At 32.1% G+C, this 18,530-nt stretch overlaps 2 protein-coding genes and 1 long non-coding RNA gene across 3 annotated transcripts; 1 reads left to right on the forward strand and 2 right to left on the reverse strand.

The window, feature by feature from the left end:
- Window positions 1–1,733: 1,733 nt before the first annotated feature.
- Window positions 1,734–8,707, forward strand: LOC130990218 (uncharacterized). The gene is made up of 4 exons (XM_057914447.1): window positions 1,734–2,037; window positions 5,383–5,398; window positions 7,601–7,830; window positions 8,219–8,707. The coding sequence occupies exons 1-4, from the start codon at window positions 1,738–1,740 to the stop codon at window positions 8,501–8,503; spliced, it is 831 nt and encodes a 276-aa protein (XP_057770430.1). The 5' UTR covers window positions 1,734–1,737; the 3' UTR covers window positions 8,504–8,707.
- Window positions 2,626–4,908, reverse strand: LOC130990219 (uncharacterized). Its single transcript, XR_009090872.1, has 5 exons — window positions 4,420–4,908; window positions 3,748–3,838; window positions 3,255–3,370; window positions 3,082–3,176; window positions 2,626–2,995 (listed from the first exon to the last, which is right to left on the reverse strand). It is a non-coding gene; the product is annotated as an uncharacterized LOC130990219 (long non-coding RNA).
- A 7,239-nt stretch (window positions 8,708–15,946) lies between the features above and the next one.
- LOC130990220 (uncharacterized) lies at window positions 15,947–17,847 on the reverse strand. The gene is made up of 3 exons (XM_057914448.1): window positions 17,446–17,847; window positions 16,399–16,625; window positions 15,947–16,332 (listed from the first exon to the last, which is right to left on the reverse strand). Exons 1-3 carry the CDS (start codon window positions 17,783–17,785, stop codon window positions 16,054–16,056), a joined length of 846 nt encoding a protein of 281 aa, XP_057770431.1. The 5' UTR covers window positions 17,786–17,847; the 3' UTR covers window positions 15,947–16,053.
- Between the last annotated feature and the right edge of the window lie 683 nt (window positions 17,848–18,530).

The following is an 18,530-nucleotide window of genomic DNA, read 5'->3' on the forward strand; positions in this document are numbered from 1 at the left end:
TCCATTAATTAATTTGTGTGTGTTGGCTTAGCGGTAGTGTGATTAATGCTAAAGCCAAAGTCATGAGTTCGAGTCCACCATGCCTCGGTCTTTAAATTTCTTAATTTACTTGTTAATTTATCTATAAAAAAATACATATTAATTAATTTGTATGTATATGTGTATATTTTTTTCCAACGGTTCATGTCATTTTTACTAGGCCAAAACTTTGGTTCGGGTTATAAATTGAACAATAAAGATAAATACACACCATGTTTATAAATTTGGGCTAAAAAATTATCTTGAAATCAAAGGCTATTTTTGAAAATAACTTATATTGCACATAAATATAACTTATTTAGTTATTTATATATTTTACTACACATGGCCCACTACTTCACTCACAATACACTCAACTATAATGTGAATATCTATTTCTTTATTAATAATACACTCAGTGGGTGTTTACTTTGGTGGATAAGTCTTGATTGATAAAAATAGTAAGGCTAATCCCTTATTTACTTTGATGGATTGCAACTTAGGGATATCCCAAGGCCCTTAATTATGTTTATCCTCCAAGCTAATTTTCCTTAATTCTTATCCCATCAAAAGGGTGGGATTGAAGTAATCTTACTCTTGAAGATAAAATTACTCAATCATCCATTTTATCAATCATGCAAAATAAACGCCCCCTCAGTTATAAGTATTAAAAATCGTGCCAAGCGTCTTAAAACTACTTTATAGATGGAGGGTATAATAAAGTAAATATTATTTCAATTAATCTCATAAAACTATAACTTTTTTTGTTTGAGAATATCGACAGCTTACTATCAAGCATAGCATCTTTCTTCCTGATCCCTTGTCAATCATATTTTGTGCTCTTAATATTCATTGATTTATAGAAAATGTTTTATTTAAATGCCCTCAATTTTCAACGTTTTTCAATAAACATCTCGTTATACAAAGTTCGACGATGAAATAATGAGTTACCTTGCTAGATTTTATAGGTGTGACGAAGTCATTTTAATTATTGGATGAGGTTGAAGAAAAAGATTTTCAGTTAAGAATGTATATTTTTTTAAAAAAACTAAAAGTTCGAGAGTTTTGAATAGAAAATGATAATTGAAAATATTTTTGAAAAACGCTGAAAACTGTGGACACAAAATATGATTAACCCGATTATTACTGGAAATTAAATCTTAAAAAATATTATAACGCCAATTATCAAATAATGAACCCCATATTCCTTAGTAACTAAAATATAAAAACTTTAAATGCTAAAACAAAAGTATATATAGTAGCTAAGAGGACGTTTACTATATTCAAAATTGACAATATATATAACTGGGGAATTTTATCTTCATTATAACAAGTTCTACAATTCTAGTAATTAATTTCAATGTGACGTAAATCAAACACGTAAATTATCTCAAATTGCATAAATAATAGACTTTAATTATGATATTCTAGTAAGAGAAACTTTAATCTATCTTAATAAAGAATAGATTAACATATACTATTATTTTAATGTACTACACTAATTTTTGTAAACGCTATTGAGATAATCAAGTCTAATTAATAGTCGTAAAATTAAATAGGCGTGTTTAGAAAATTAAAGAAAAACACTATATATAATAATGATAAACGCGTGGGACAAAGAAAAAAATGTAATATCCTCTAATCCATGTGCTTTCTCTTTGCCTATAAAACAACTTGTACTATAAACATATTCATAAGAACTCAAAGCTACCAAACAAAATGATCAGTAGCCAATTTGAGCCATGGTCTGAACTGGAGGGCAAAATCGTCATGGTCACCGGCGCATCCTCCGGCCTCGGCCTTGAGTTCTGCGTCGACCTCGCTAAGGCTGGTTGCAGGATCATTGCCGCTGCACGTAGAATCAACCGACTCAACTCCCTCTGTCATCAAATCAATCAAACGGACAGTTCGCGTCGAGCTATCGCAGTGGAGCTCGACGTCACGGCCGATGGCCTGGCCATCGCCACTTGCGTCGAGAAAGCTTGGGATGCATTCGGACGCATAGATGTTCTCATCAACAACCACTACTAAAAAAAACGCTCATACGTAACGGTAAATTTCCGTTATGTATGTACCAAAACTACCGTTGTATATAGTGGTGTTATGTATGATGGCGCTCATACATAACGGTAATATACCGTTACATATACTATGAATACATAACGGTTTATCGGATATCCATAACACACGCAAAACCGTTGTGTATAATACTCATACATAACGCTTTTTTATCGTTATGAAATTTATTTTTCCGTTATAAAATATATTTCGTAGAGATTGTATTGGTATTATATACAACGCTTTTTTGTACTTCACATAACGGTTATTTCCGTTATCTTTGGTATCAATTGTAACAGTGTTTTACCGTTATGAATTTATATTATTCGTTGTGTAATTAGATTATAGATAACAGTGTTTATACATATTAGAAACGACAATGAGAACCGTTATGTATTCTCAATTATAAAATTAACCATATTTTCATGATTTTTTTATTTTTTTTGCCTGTTTTTTGTAATTTCCTAATTATAATTCATACAAATATACAATATTTTCAAATAATACAATCCAAAACATATTATATATAAAATAACTTAAACTTCCATATACATAAATTACTGTCATTCTCATGCCTGAGTTTCTTCCAACCCATCACTACCAGCAAGGTCAAGAACACAAGATTTAAGTATATACATCCACTGCATAGCTCTCTTCTTCACTAATTAACAACAAGAATCGATCGGTTACAAATCACAGCTCAAGATCTGGCAAAATCAGCAGACTTTTCCTCTCACTTTTACCACTCAATCACATAGATGATCTTGAATCTAATTCGTGTAACTGAAACTACAAAATATATACAACACTAATGAAAAGAAGATGACCAGAAACTGCTGCACTTTTAATCGGCCGTCCAATCGACCACAGCCTGCTGCCCGCGTGCATACGTGCGCCAAGGTCTTGCGCTATCACATTCCTGTATAATTAGCAAGGATTCCAATTAGAATAAAAAGTTTGAATAAGAAAAAATCTTAAATTCTCAACAATAGAAAAGTGTGGTACCATAATAGTTTCACGTATTCTCTTGCGCATTTTTTCCCCTCTGCAATCTTTGCTTTTGCCTCCGCAAGCTCTTCAGTTAATTGTCGTATAATTGACTGAAAAAAATAAATTTATTTATTAAATAAAATATTTCAAGTCTTCACCAAAAAAGCATACAGTTGAAAGAAGCAAACCTCCTGTTTCCTTATCAACTCTTCCTAGAGTCGAGCATGGCATCAAGCTCGGCGGCTCTTTCCACAATCCCATCTATCAGTTGCAGAATCTCGCGTGTTGCGTCGTCCATTTCAATCTGTAGAGAAACTTTCTCAAAATATGAAAATTGAAATCAGATAAATCCAAAGATCCTCGCAGTTTCTTAAGCCAACAGAATGAGAAATCTCACAACTCAAAATAGGTAACAATTCGTGAAAGAAAATTTCAGTTCACAAAACCAAATCTGAAGCAAACAATAAAGAATCCAAGCAAAAATGCAGAAGAACTCCAACTCCATTTGGAGTTCAAAATAGCCCGCACAAACATAAACCGTGAGCACAATGCAACAGACGAATGCAGCATGATCAAGCATCACAAATAATTCACTCACAAAACAGATCATTCTAAACCAGCACCACCCTTGAATCCCAAATTCTCAACCAAATAATCAATCAACAGGAATTCACATCGTACCTGCCCCGTTGCAGCATTCGGATTAAACCCCAAATCGAGCAACGTATGAATCTCCCCAGGCTCCACATCTCCTCTCTTAGGCAGCCTTCACCTTCCCAAGAACAAAAACAAGGGCATTAGAAAGATTAATCCAGTTAGTATAAAAATGAATAAGAGATCACACAAATGAAGTAGAGACATAAAAGTTTTCATGCATTAATGGTATTAACTACAAAAAGACAGTGGCGACCTCTATAGATAGTCAACTAGTTTATCTAATAAGAATTACCATAGATGACCAATCAACTAAAATTCTTTAAGAAAAGGCCAACATAACTATTTCCCCAGTTCCATAGCCCACAAGATGTTGATTATGTTTTCCTACATTATCTATCATCTTATTCACATGACGTGGCAGAAACTGGAACCCTGCATAACATTATCATTTAAGTGGTAAACTCCAAGAATCTAAGCATTACATTATTCACATTCTCTATTAATTAGCCAGACAGATAGATGCAAAAGACATAGCACCACAGCAAACAAGATACAAAATTTGGGTGAATGTACCAGAAAAATAACTTAGGCAAAAGCAAGCACAACTACGAAATGGCCGTTTCAATTTTACAAAAAGCCCTATATCCCACCATAATCAATCGACTTATGTAAATCGAGAGGTCGAGCAATATTTACCAGAGAGAATTGGAGAAATCTGATACTAATTTGGCTCTGGCTGGGCGAGGTCGGCTCACGGTGGCCGTCTGGACTCTGGGTGAGGCAGGGGCGAGCCCAGACCTCTTTGCTCATTTCTCACCCTCGAATCGACAACGTTCGACATTCGGTCGATTCCTGAAATAGGGGAATAGTTAGGGAAGAATTAGAACAAGGATTTAACATAGAATAAGTAAAGAAAAAGAACAAAATAGAAGAAGAAAATGGGGCAGCAATAGCCGAGAACCACCACGGCGGAGGTGCAACTGGCGGCGACGACCGCTGGTGCTGCTCGAGCAGCGGCGGTTCGCGGCAGATGTCGCGGTGAGCCCTAGCGGCGCGTCGTCCGATACTTGCTTCGCGAGGTACAGCGGATACCATTCCTCGGTCCAGTCGTATGTCGCCGACGATTCCTTGTGCTCCGTAGCTTATCTTCCCGAATCACGCTCTCATCGCCCGCCGCAGTCGAGATTTCCTTGGCGACTGCCGAACTGCCGCGAGCTTTCGACAGGAGCAGCGATGAGGATACCATAGATATTCAAAGTGAAACTTGAAACCCTAGATTTCTGATTTTGAAATTGAGGGAGGTATTTAGTTTATTTAAATATTAGAATTAATGACATAAATAAATAAAAATAAAATTAATAAATAAATAATACTTATATATAACGATTTTCTTAACGCTAAAATAATCGTTATAAAGCAGATGCTCATAGATAACGTATAACTTAACGGTTTAATAATACCGTTATTTATATCACTAATAGATAACGCAAATATGTAACGCTTAATTTGATACTGTTACAAATACATTTGGATAACAGTACATACATAACAAAATTTTGTAAAACCGTTATATATCACTAAAAGTGCGCTCATACATAACGGTTTTTGACCAAAACCGTTATGTATGAACCGTTATCCCTATTTTGATTTTTAGTAGTGAACGCTGGTGTCAATGGTAGAATTTTATTTTAGCTTTTTTGTATCAAATGTTTCAAAATTACGGCATGTCACAATATTTCTTTAAAATAGCCAATGAGCACTCAATGCTTTAATTTTTCACCATGCATGCATATATAATTAATAACTTATATAGTTAATTGTTCCTTTTACCCATTCTCAACAAAAAAAAAAAAACCCATTATAAAATAAAACTATAAAAACTACCAATTTTAAACTTGAAAGTTGCCGACCCTTACTTAAATTGCAAACTTTGCTGAAATCGCGAACTTTACTCAACATGCTCGACCTCTAAAAGTTGAACATTAGTAGTAAATACACTAATGCTTGATATGATCAACTGTTGCAAATCGAGTAATCGGGCATTAGTAGTCAAGCATTCTTAGAAAATTCACTAATGCTCGACATTTGTCGATTGCGAGTTGAGCATCAGTACGTACAAAATAGACTAATGTTCAACATAAGGGTAAAACTGTCCTAACTGAGTATAATTTATATATTTTGTAAAAGGTGAGTTTTTTGAAGTATTATATTTCAGAATGGTATATATATATATATATATATATAGGGTGCGGTTATAGTGAGAACTACAATTATCGTGAGAACATAAGAACCAATAAAATTATTGCATCTGCTATACAAATTAATGCATCCGCTATTAAATTTAATGCATTAAAAAAAAAATTGCTCCCTTCAGGATTCGAACTCAGCATCTGCATCCATCCACCAAGATGATGCATCCACCATAGATCTTGATGATCGAATGGCTTAAAATGGTTCTCTGTTCTTATTTTATTAGTGGTTCTTATTTGAACCTCTCCCTATATATATATATATATATATAGGGAAGGGCTAAAATAAGAGCATTTCTTAAGATATAAAATAAGAATCATTTTTAGCCCTTAGATCATCAAGATCTACGGTTGATTTGTAATCCTCTTGGATGGATTTATGGTCCTGAGTTCGAATCCCAAAGGTACCAAAAAATTATTTTTCACAATTCATACTTTTATACAACGAATTCATACGTGTTCTATATAAAATTCATACATTAAAAATTGTTCTTATTTCTTATTTTAAGATGTGCTCTCACGGTAGTCCCACCCCTATATATATATATATATATATATATATATATATATATATATATATATATATAGGGTGCGGTTATAGTGAGAACCACACTTATCGTGAGAACATAAGAACCATTAAAATCAATGCATCTACTATATAAATTAATGCATTCGCTATTAAATTTAATGCATCCGAAAATAATAAAATTTTTGCTCCATTCAGGATTCGAACCCAGGATCTGCATTCATCCATCAAGATGATGCATCCACCGTAGATCTTGATGATCGAATGGCTTAAAATGGTTCTCTGTTCTAATTTTATTTAGTGGTTCTTATTTGAACCTCTCCCTATATATATATATATATATATATATAGCCTATATATATATATATATATATATATATATATAGGGAAGGGCTAAAATAAGAGCATTTCTTAAGATATAAAATAAGAATCATTTTCAGCCCTTATATTATCAAGATCTACGGTTGATTCGTAATCCTATTGGATGGATTTATGGTCCTGAGGTCGAATCCCAAAGGTAGCAAAAATTTATTTTTCACAATTCAAACATTTATACAGCGAATTCATACGTGTTCTACATAAAATTCATACATTAAAAATTGATCTTATTTTTTATTTTAAGATGTACTCTCACGGTATATATATATATATATATATATATATATATATATATATATATATAGGGGGCCGCTCCAATGAGACCCCCTAATTTTAGTGAGATCTAGGGCACGATCTGGTGCGTTTATTTTATCAATCCTATGACTGATATTGTATCTGGAGGGTGATTTTTTTTTCGCAGGGTTCGAATCCTAGAAGGAGCAGAATATTTTAAATTTTGTTATTCATTAGTATATACTGCATTGTTCATCAGTATATACAGCCCTGTTCATCAATATATATATCTTATTCATTACGAATTTTTTAAATTTTATTTTTCATCAGTATATACATCTTGTTCATTAGATATACGTTTTATTCATTAGTATTATATGTCGTATTCATTGTACTCATGTTACACGAAAAATAGGGGTCCCACTGGAGCGCGCCCCTATATATATATATTATCATTTTGCCCCTAACTTATAAGTATATATATACATAGGGCCAAAGAAAATATCACTAGAGCTCTCCGAGAAGGAATGGGAACATGTAGTCAAAACAAACTTGAAAGGCTCTTGGGTGGTCTCCAAGTACATCGGAGCGCGGATGCGCGATAGCGGCCACGGCGGCTCAATCATCAACATCTCATCAGTTCTCGGCTTGAATCGAGCACAATACCGCAATAGCGTTTCCTATAGTTCATCCAAAGCCGGCCTTGATTCTATGACCAGGGTAGGCTTTAACACTTCTCATATATAATCAAGCTGAGATAATCTGATCTATAAACTCTATAGATTAATAATTATATATTGAGGTAAAATGAAAAATACTCATTTTGAGATAAGGAAAATAAATTATACCCACTATTTTAATACTTTCTCTGTCCCGTAAAAAGGGATGTGTGATCGCACAAAGAGGGAATATTGGGGAAGACAATGCATGGAGGGGGGATATGGGGATTTATTTTTATTATATATTTTTTAAAGGTGAATATGTTTTTTTATATAAAAAAATGGATAGTTTTTATGCATTTTGAATTTTGATCGTAGTGGATATAATTTATTTTTGCTATATGACTTAGGTATTTTTTAGTATTAATCCTTATAATATGTGAATATAGGTCATGGCGTTGGAGCTCGGAGATTACAATATAAGAGTGAATTCAATTGCACCGGCATTGTTCATAGCTGAGATGACAGAAAGTATATATCGAAACCATATGAACAAGGTTAAAAGTTTGGTTGAAAAAACAGTTCCACTAAAAAGTCTTGGAACAACCAATCCAGCACTTACATCTGTCGTTCGCTATTTGATTCATGATTCGTCAAGCTACGTTTCAGGCAATATCTTCATTGTTGATTCTGGTGGCACTCTCCCAGCTTATCCCATTTTCTCTTCACTTTGATATTGTGTTGTTGATTTGAAATCTATACATATATTAAACACGCTGAAGCATTTCATCAATTACTACACCATTCCTTTTCCCCAAGTGCCTAGATATCAACCACTTTGAACCTCACACTTATATATTATAGAATTATAAATAAAGTTACATTATCCTTTATCTTAACTTTATGTAATATTATACTTTATTGTCTACTACCACAAAGAATATGTATTGCACGTGTAACCAATGTCATTTTATTTGATAAAAGAAAAAATTTAAAATATAATATATATTATATAGTTTGAATTGATTTTACTCATTGAATTAGAAAGTTGACTTGATATATCATTTGTCTTTTGTAATTTATTATGAAACTAAATAATACTATTATTAAATAAATTAAAAATTTAAACAAATTCTTATTTATAATAAATGATTAAATTCAATTTTAAAAATATATAGTCAAATCTCATGAATTATTTAAGATCTGAAGCTAATTAAACTATCTTTATATTTTTTCTTCTTTTATTTTGATGGTTAGAGAACTTTTTTTTTCTTGTTTTACTAACTTGTTGAGACAATCTTGTGCAATGGCTGGTCGTTGTCACTTGTAATTTCAGTATAGTCATCAAACAATCAATATCACAATGATAAAAATGAAAATTTGAATGTATGATGTAGAAGAAAGGTGGGAGAGGAAGCCATAAACCTATGGTGATCAAAATTGTGTTTGAAGTGGAAGGTCTTTCAGGTTCGCTAATTTGAAACCTAAGATCTACAAGAATTTTCATCTCTCTACCTCTTTCAAGAGGATAACAGAAAAAGACAGGGGGCCGGGGTTGAAAATCATAGCCATAGTAATAAGATAACAAAGAAGATGATTGAAAAAAGGAGTCGAATAGCACACGGAGAGGAGGCATTTTCAGAGTCTTGGATATTTGTGAAAGTTTTTCAATTTTAGGCTCAAGATTTGTTTATGTTTTCTGAAGAAGCTACCATAATCAAACAATTTGGGCTCTTAAGCTTCTACAAATATAAGCCATGCATCTATTATCTGGTTACTCAAAGCGATCATCTCGAGCAGCAATGCCTACTAGACGGCCAACATTGCCTGCAAAATAGAAGCCTAGCTCGTGCCTCCATAGCTCTACACCCACGTCTCGTGCAGGGGCGTAGCCAGGGGGGCTGAAGCCCCCTCCCAATTTTTTTTTATAAAAATATATATAGATATATGTTTATATTATAAAAGAAATTTGTTTTACAAAAGTTGATTAGCTTGTTATATTCTTCCATTTATAATTAATTTAAGGATAATTGTGTTATTTAAAACTATATAACATTATTATCACTATTATGCATGTCTTTTAATAGAAAATGCCCAAAATGGATGGAATGCCCCAAAAAAATTTGTTTGCTATTATTACTATGCTTGTCTTTTATTATCATTTTTTAGAAAAGATATTCTTCAACTAAATGTTATAAATAAATAAGATACATGCCTATGCCCAATCTATCTATCTATCTATCTATCTCTCTCTCTCTCTATATATATATATAATAGCAAAATAAACCCTATCCTACGTGGCGCCGTATAATCACTCTATTTTAATTTTCCTCAATTTTCATTCATTCTTATTTTTTTTCTAAATTTTTAGTCAATTTCCATATCTAAAAAAGATTTATATTTGTATTTTATTTTATTATATAATATTAGTTTAAGTTTATCACATCATACTCAAAAATTAATATGTATATATACAATACGTTTATATATAGATGTATTTACTTAAATAATTAACTATATATATATATATATATAGGCAAAGGTTCTATTGAGAAGCATAAATATGTTGAGAAGTAAGAAGAAATCTCAACCCTTAGATTTCCTTGATCTGACGAACATGATTAAATCTGTATTTGAACATTATTAAATTAGTGAAGGGTAGTAATGTATTTGAACAACAATTGCAAACGGCTAAACCCATAAATTATGGAATCTAAATCTGCATATATTTGGTAATGTTATCGCATTACCACACCAATATTAATTAATAATATCTCTAATAAAATATTTTATTCCACACCAATATTAAATATCCACGCCAATATTATTTTATAGTGTCAGATTACATTCTTATCAATAATATTAATTTTATCATCTTTATATTAATCTTAAATCCATTGAACTTATTTTGAATCGATTTTGAACAAACACAAGTAAAAATTAATTAAAATTTTAATATTTTGTCACCAACAAAGTCATTGTATATTGAACACATACACGAGTCACATTATCACTACTTGTTGGCGGATCACACAATTTATCAATCTCCATAGCATTTTCCTACATTAGAATTTCACAATTACATAATATATTTAGATGAACTTATTATATTTTTCTAATGAACTTATAACCAAATTGTTATGCATAAACTATACAAATTAAAATTAAAAAAAAAATAATTATATTTTGTATATATAATATGTACTTATTTTTTCATAGTTGGGTGAACATACTGAACAATTTGTTGAATTTATCTAATATACAGTTAAATTACAATAATCATGTATTACTGTTATATTTCAACTTTAAATGTTTTGTTTTTCGTTTCAATGAACTTTGTTGTTTATACTTTGAACTAAATCAAATAAGCATCTCTATAAGCACACTAACCCAACTCCAGTGGGATTCAGTTATATTCAATTAGTTTTATAATTTTCAAAACCAATTCAGCCTACAAAATAAAATAATCGAATGCTTCCCAAAAATGAAAAAATTCTGGGCCACGTAAACAAGGGCTTGTTAGAACAAATTGGCCACTCATATTAACCACTTTAGCCAAAATTACAACTGAGGCTTAGCAAGTTTCTTCTTTTGTTGATGCTCTACAACTTTATAGTCTACCACTTTGCGGAAAAGAGTGGCATCCAACACGCAGTCCTCGCTGCCATAGACAGCTGCTTGAACGTTAGCCATGAGCGTAGCGATTTATCTTTCAGAGAATCCCTCAGTCTTTGCAGCAGCTTCCTTGATAAGATCCTCGGTCACACCCTTGATCTCGATTTTCTTCTGTTGTTTCTTGAAAAAGTGTGAAAACAAGCCCGGTTTTCTCTCTCCCCTGCTTCTGCTATGTACTTGCGCAGATAGAGTTCGAGCAGTTTGAAACGTTCCTCTTCACCTGGCAAAGGGAATTCAAGGACTTCATCGATACGATCTGCCACAACAGAGTCGAGATCAGCAGGTCGGTTGGTTGCAAGAGCGAGGACTATATCCTTGGACTGGTCACCTGTGCGAAACAATTGATGTATCTTCGTAACAGCCTGAGAACCCAGTGGCTCAACATCTCCTCCAGTCATCAAGGCATAGTCAAGGCCCTAATAAACAATCAGATTTATTTCAGAATTATGAGCAACAACATAAACGCACCACAATGTAAAGCTCCCGGCAACAAAATAGTCAATTAGATGTTCGAGTGATTTCTGAAGAGAACCATCTCCAGTGGTAAACCAAAGCCATTGCTAAGATCTCCCTTATGATACATTTGATTGAAATAAATACACATTGCATCTAAATATCCACAGAAGTATTCATGCAACCGGCGGAACGTGTTCGGTGAAATCAAACGATATTTTTATGAGCAAATGCCAACTAATGCCATAGAAATATTCAGTTAGATAATGAACATATAACGTATTCTAATGAACATCTTTAAAATTGTAATGAACTTACACGAATTACTAACTGATTCAAATTTATTCGAAATTTAGTGTCATCCAAGCAACAACAAATTCACGTTGATATTATTAAGTAGTAAAAACCAACACCCACAAATCTTAAATTATGGTAAAATCATTTAAGCACCACAAATATGAATTGAACTTCAAATAACTTTATCTATTTGTTGAACAAAAATAATTGTATAAAAAGCATAAGATAATTTATAAATCGAAAAGCTGAAAATAGACTTTCAAAGTTTTATTGAATTCTTACTAGAAGTCTGAAATCGTCAAAGGGTTTTCAATTAATCTGACCCAAAACCGAAAAAAAAAAAAACTCACTCAACAAATTTAACATCAATATTCACAAATCGAAAAGTGAAAATAGATTTTCAAAGTTTTATTGAATTCTTACCAGGATTTCTTGCAGAAATCGTGTGGAAGACGACGACTTTCAACGGGAGAACAATCGGTGAAGTCTGTTCAAGAGAAAATTCGGGCGTTCGAGAAATTCGACGGAAATGCTTACCACATATGAAATGAGACGCTGATTTCTGAGGTGTTGAACGGATAAAAAGGAGACGACGTATTTTAGACATTTACCTCTCTCACACCTGCGAGGCTGCGATCCACAGCTTAATTCGTCGAAGAAAAATTGATGGTGAAACAGAAAATTATCGCAAACAAACCAAATGTATGGTGTAAAGTTGATCGCCATCAAAATGTTTGGTGCGTAAATTCTGGGATTTGATGGATTTTTCCATAATCTTATCAAAATAAATTGACAAATATATCCTTTTAGCATTTTAAAATGAGTTTCCAGCATATTTTTAATTTATTAAATTCAGAAAGGCATTTAATCAGAATCGTTGGATTCATTGAATTGAATGGATTTGATTAATTCTTACTTCTTAATCTAAGGGGGGTTTTCCATAGAAGCCAACCCTATATATATATATATATATATATATATAGGGGTGGGCTACCGTGAGAGCACATCTTAAAATAAGAAATAAGAGCAATTTTTAATGTATAAATTTTATGTAGAACACGTATGAATTCGCTGTATACAGGTATGAATTGTGAAAAATAAATTTTTGCTACCTTTGGGATTCGAACTCAAGACCATAAATCCATCCAATAGGATTACGAATCAACCGTAGATCTTGATGATCTAAGGGCTGAAAATGATTCTTATTTTATATCTTAAGAAATGCTCTTATTTTAGCCCTTCCCATATATATATATATATATATATATATATATATATATATATATATATATATAGGGTGCGGTTATAGTGAGAACCACACTTATCGTGAGAACATAAGAACCATTAAAATCAATGCATCTACTATATAAATTAATGCATTCGCTATTAAATTTAATGCATCCAAAAATAATAAATTTTTTGCTCCCTTCAGGATTCGAACCCAGGCACTGCATTCATCCACCAAGATGATGCATCCACCGTAGATCTTGATGATCGAATGGTTTAAAATGGTTCTCTGTTCTAATTTTATTTAGTGGTTCTTATTTGAACCTCTCCCTATATATATATATATATATATATATATATATATATATATATATATATATATATAGGGTGCGGTTATAGTGAGAACCACAATTATCGTGAGAACATAAGAACCAATAAAATTACTGCATCTGCTATACAAATTAATGCATCCGCTATTAAATTTAATGCATCCGAAAAAAAATAATTTTTTTGCTCCCTTCAGGATTCGAACCCAGCACCTGCATCCATCCACCAAGATGATGCATCCACCGTAGATCTTGATGATCGAATGGCTTAAAATGGTTCTCCGTTCTTATTTTATTAGTGGTTCTTATTTGAACCTCTCCATATATATATATATATATATATATATATATATATATATATATTTATATTACACATATGTGTGCATATCTTATTTTATTTATATATATTTTTGTATTTATATCTATTTCATGACGGATGAAGTATTTAAAATTTTAACTATTACTATTATTTAAGTTACAAAATCTTGGGTACACCTGAGTGTACTGTATAATCGAGTTGACTCGTACCTAGAATAATACTTATTATTTATATGGATTGAGTCAGGATATGGGTTCAAATCAGGGTGCAGGTCAAAATTTAAGTGAAGGTATAACCCGGTTGTACGGTACACCGGGGTGTACCCAAGACCACCTCTATTTAAGTTGTTAGAATTCCATTTACAAGTGAGTTGATCATTATAGATGATTGAATATGATTTCAAATTTGACGATCTTGTTTAAAGTTTGAGACGGGATGATGCTTATAACTCGATTTTCATCTTTCAAGTTTTAGAGATGATGCTTATAAGTAAGAGGCGAGATTACCAATACTCAATTATGATCTTTCAAACTCTAGACGAGATGATGCTCACAAGTCAGTTATGATCTTTCAAACTTCAGACAAGATAATGCTCAAAACTCAGTTATGGCATTTTAAGTTTCAGATAAGATGATGCTCAAAATTAAATTGTGATTTTTCAAGTTCCACACGAAAGGGTGCTCAAAAGTCAGAGATGGCATGTCAAGCTCCAAACGAGATTATTCTCATAACTTAATTATAGTTTCACAAACTATAGATAAAATGATACTCACAAGTAAGTTATAATCTTCAAGCTCCATACAAGATGATGCTCAAAATTCAGATGTGGTATTTCAAACTCCAAAGAATATGGTTTTCAAAATTTTGACGTTCAAATGTCATATGTGGTCTTTAGAGCTTCATATATATGATTATTTGGTCTTATTAGGTCCATATAAGATGATACTCAAATGATATATGTTTAATTAATTATTTCTTATCCGTCAAATTTAAAGAATTTGAACAAACTTAATACTCCATCGTCCCCCAAACATCTCCCTAATGGAGGATGACACGAGTTTTAATAAAAGTTAGTTATGTATTTAATACGTGGAGGATGGGTCCCACAAAAACTGAAATTATAAGAGTGATAGTTAGTGAAAATGGAGAACGAGTCTCATAAAAAGTGAAATTGTAAAAATAATAATTAATGAAATTATTTCCAAAAATAGGTTAGGAAGATGTTTTGGGGACGAACCAAAATAGAAAAAAAAGGAAAATGTTTGAGAGACGGAATTATCAATTAATATACGATTAACAGCAGATGCGACACATCAATCGTACATCATATCATACTTCAAATTTACATATTTTTTTCTTCTAAAATCTTCAATCCCATATCAACTTTTTAGAAACTTCATCAAATGAATATTTATATAAAAATGTATTTCTATTATCACAACCTACATTTAATTGACGAAAGTGATTAAGATTAATATTATTTCAAATATTGTATTACTAATTTAATTTGATCATATCAAATTAATTAAAGAAATAATTTATATATAAACTATTTCATATGCTATAATAATAAAAATAACATAAAATAATTCTCGTTGCGCTCCAGCACATGCCGGCTTAATAGATAAGATAATGTAATTAATTAATATATTTTTATAGTAGTTTAATATATAATGAATTAATATATTCTTTGATGTATATAATATGTAATTTAATAATTACTTTTAAAATTGTATATATAATATATATAATTGACAATCTAAATTTTATGTCCAAGACATTTTTTATATTAATATAATTGTGACCTTTTTTTTTTTGAGGGGAATATAATTGTTACTTATTCAAAGACCTTGCAAACAATTGAAATGAAGTCACGCATGTTTTGTAAATTAAAGGGCAATGTAATGACTGAATACTTTTCAACTAAGTACACAGAGTTCCTAGCTACCACAAAAATATAGTCTGAGAGAGAGAGAGAGAGAGGCGTTTAGAGAGAGGAGAAAATTGGATAGCCTGGGAGGGTGTAGCCAGCATCAACAATAAAAACGTTGCCTGAAACATAACTGGAAGAGTGATGAATTAAGTAACGAATGAGAGATGTTAGTGCTGGATCTGATGTTCCAAATGTTTTTAGTGGAACTGATTTCTCTGCAACATTTTTCATCCAATTCTTCTGCAGAAGATCTTCCGTTATTTCAGATTTAAATACTCCTGGAGCAATTGAGTTCACCCTTATATTGTAATCTCCCAATTCCAACGCCATAGCCTGTCCATTACACCAAATTAATTGGAACGCCTTCAAAATTAAAGAAAATTAATGTTTTTATTTGACCTTGGTCATGTAGTCAAGTCCAGCTTTAGAAGCACCGTAGGCAACGCCGCCGCGAAACGTCGACCGATTCAAGCCGGAAACTGATGAGATGTTGATGATTGAACCACCGGCAGTGCTGCGCATCCGCTCGCCGACGTACTTGGACACCAGCCAAGACCCATTCAAGTTTGTTTTCACCACACTGTTCCATTCCTCCTCGGAGAGATCTATCGACGATCTCACTTGCCCTATATATACAGTTAGGGTGCGTTTACTTTGATGGAAAATGAGAGAAAAAGTATATATTCATCTATTTTTCATCATTTTCATATATATGATGGAAATTTTCTCCGAGCATGGTGTAATATTTTTTCGGGAAGCCCCTTTTCACTTATTTTCTCTCCAATATTGGATAATATTATCCTTATTTTCCAATATTTTCTCATCTTTTCATCTCTAGTAAACATATGATAAAAAAAGGAGAAAAAAAATATTTTCTCATATTTTCTTATTCATAATTTTTCAATAAAAATTTTGCAACCAAAGTAAACGCATCCAAGAAGTACTTTAGCTTAAACAAAAGTCAAAATATATTACATTTCAAAGTATTGGCAAAAAAAATGGGTAATTATATTGTATCTAAATACATGAATTTTAATTTAATTTTGGTTTTGCACATGGATTAAAAATTATGCTTATATATATAAACTTCCAACTATTTTGATTTTTCACATAATCGTTAATTTAATTTCGACGAATTAATGTCATCATAACTAGCTGAAGTGGCGTAGACATCCAATTTCGTCGTTTAAGCCAGTTAGATATTTTAAATGTCCAACTTAACATTAACTTGGGAATAATAGATAGTATGAAAAATCAAAACAATTAAAAAATTATGTATTTAAAGACATGATTTTTAATTTAGGTACAAAATCAAAATTAGACTAAAGTTAGTTTATTTAGATGCAACTTCCCTCCAAATTTCCAATAAATACCTAGACAAAGTGAGTGAGTGAGTTTGTAAATAAGTCGTTGATTTCTCCTTGTCACTACATGAAAAAGGTATACCTCTCACACCAGCATTGTTAATTAAAGCATTAATTGAGCCGAATGCGGCCCAAGCTCTCTCCACGCTGGCTGCAATGGCGGGGCCGCCAGCGGAGACGTCGAGCTCCACCGCGATAGCTCGACACGAGCTGCTGCCGTTGGGAGCGTCCATTGCATTGATTTGATCGCAGAGGGACCTGAGGCGGTCGGTTCTACGGGCCGCGGCTACGACTCTGCAGCCGGCCTTGGCGAGATCGAGGCAGAACTCGTAGCCGAGGCCCGAGGAGGCCCCGGTGACCATGACGATTTTTCCGTCGAGGTGAGACCATGGCTCCAATTGGTGTAGGATTTCAGTAGCCATTTTCCTTATACGAGGATGAGAGATTTGTGGTAGCAGCTGTGACAATGAGTACACGAGGGTTGTTGGTGGTAGCTATTTATACACACTATATATGGTGTTGTACGTTGAGGGCATATTTTGTAGCATAGTTAATATATTAAAATAGTTTTATAAAAAAAAAATATATTAAAATAGTTATTTTTATATTGTAAAGATATAAAAAACGGTACTCTTTTCGTTTCTCATATTCATGCATATATTTCTCTTTTTGCTACGTCTCCCAAATTAATGCACACTTTATTTTTTGATATTACTCCACACATAATTTAGACAATTTTACTTTTATAATTACACTTATTTATCCACAATCTGCTTAACAATACCTTTAAACTGTAAACAACTTTTTATTAAAATTAATGCCGAAAAAAGGCATGCATAAATATATATGAGAGATGCAGAGAATAATCTTTTTGTTAGAGTATTGTTTTGCCTTTAATTTACGTGAGTTAGTCTTAATTTACTATTAAAAGTTCCTTAGTTGTAAATTCTAAGCAAAATAGAGTGAATTCACGGCTAATTGTGGTTATAAATTATTACTATAATAATAGTACTTATCGTATGAGTGATTATTTGTTTTTATCTTTTCTAGTGACCATGTTTATCTTTATAATAATAAAATGGTTTTTTTATTTATAATCGCATTTCATCATAATAATAAAATGGTTATTTTCTTAGTTCACTATTTTGTAGTAATTAATTGAAGTGT

This window comes from Salvia miltiorrhiza, chromosome 6 (assembly GCF_028751815.1).
Source record: "Salvia miltiorrhiza cultivar Shanhuang (shh) chromosome 6, IMPLAD_Smil_shh, whole genome shotgun sequence".
Taxonomy (NCBI): Eukaryota; Viridiplantae; Streptophyta; class Magnoliopsida; order Lamiales; family Lamiaceae; genus Salvia; species Salvia miltiorrhiza.

Bases quoted from the DNA above. Each gene is read 5' to 3' on its own strand.
- LOC130990218 (XM_057914447.1), top strand. From the start codon at position 1,738: ATGATCAGTAGCCAATTTGAGCCATGGTCTGAACTGGAGGGCAAAATC. The intron at 7,831-8,218 runs GTAGGCTTTAAC...ATGTGAATATAG, and splicing joins GCCTTGATTCTATGACCAGG to GTCATGGCGTTGGAGCTCGG.
- LOC130990220 (XM_057914448.1), bottom strand. From the start codon at position 17,785: ATGGCTACTGAAATCCTACACCAATTGGAGCCATGGTCTCACCTCGAC. The intron at 16,626-17,445 runs GTATACCTTTTT...CTGTATATATAG, and splicing joins TAACAATGCTGGTGTGAGAG to GGCAAGTGAGATCGTCGATA. The intron at 16,333-16,398 runs GTCAAATAAAAA...TGTAATGGACAG, and splicing joins GACTTGACTACATGACCAAG to GCTATGGCGTTGGAATTGGG.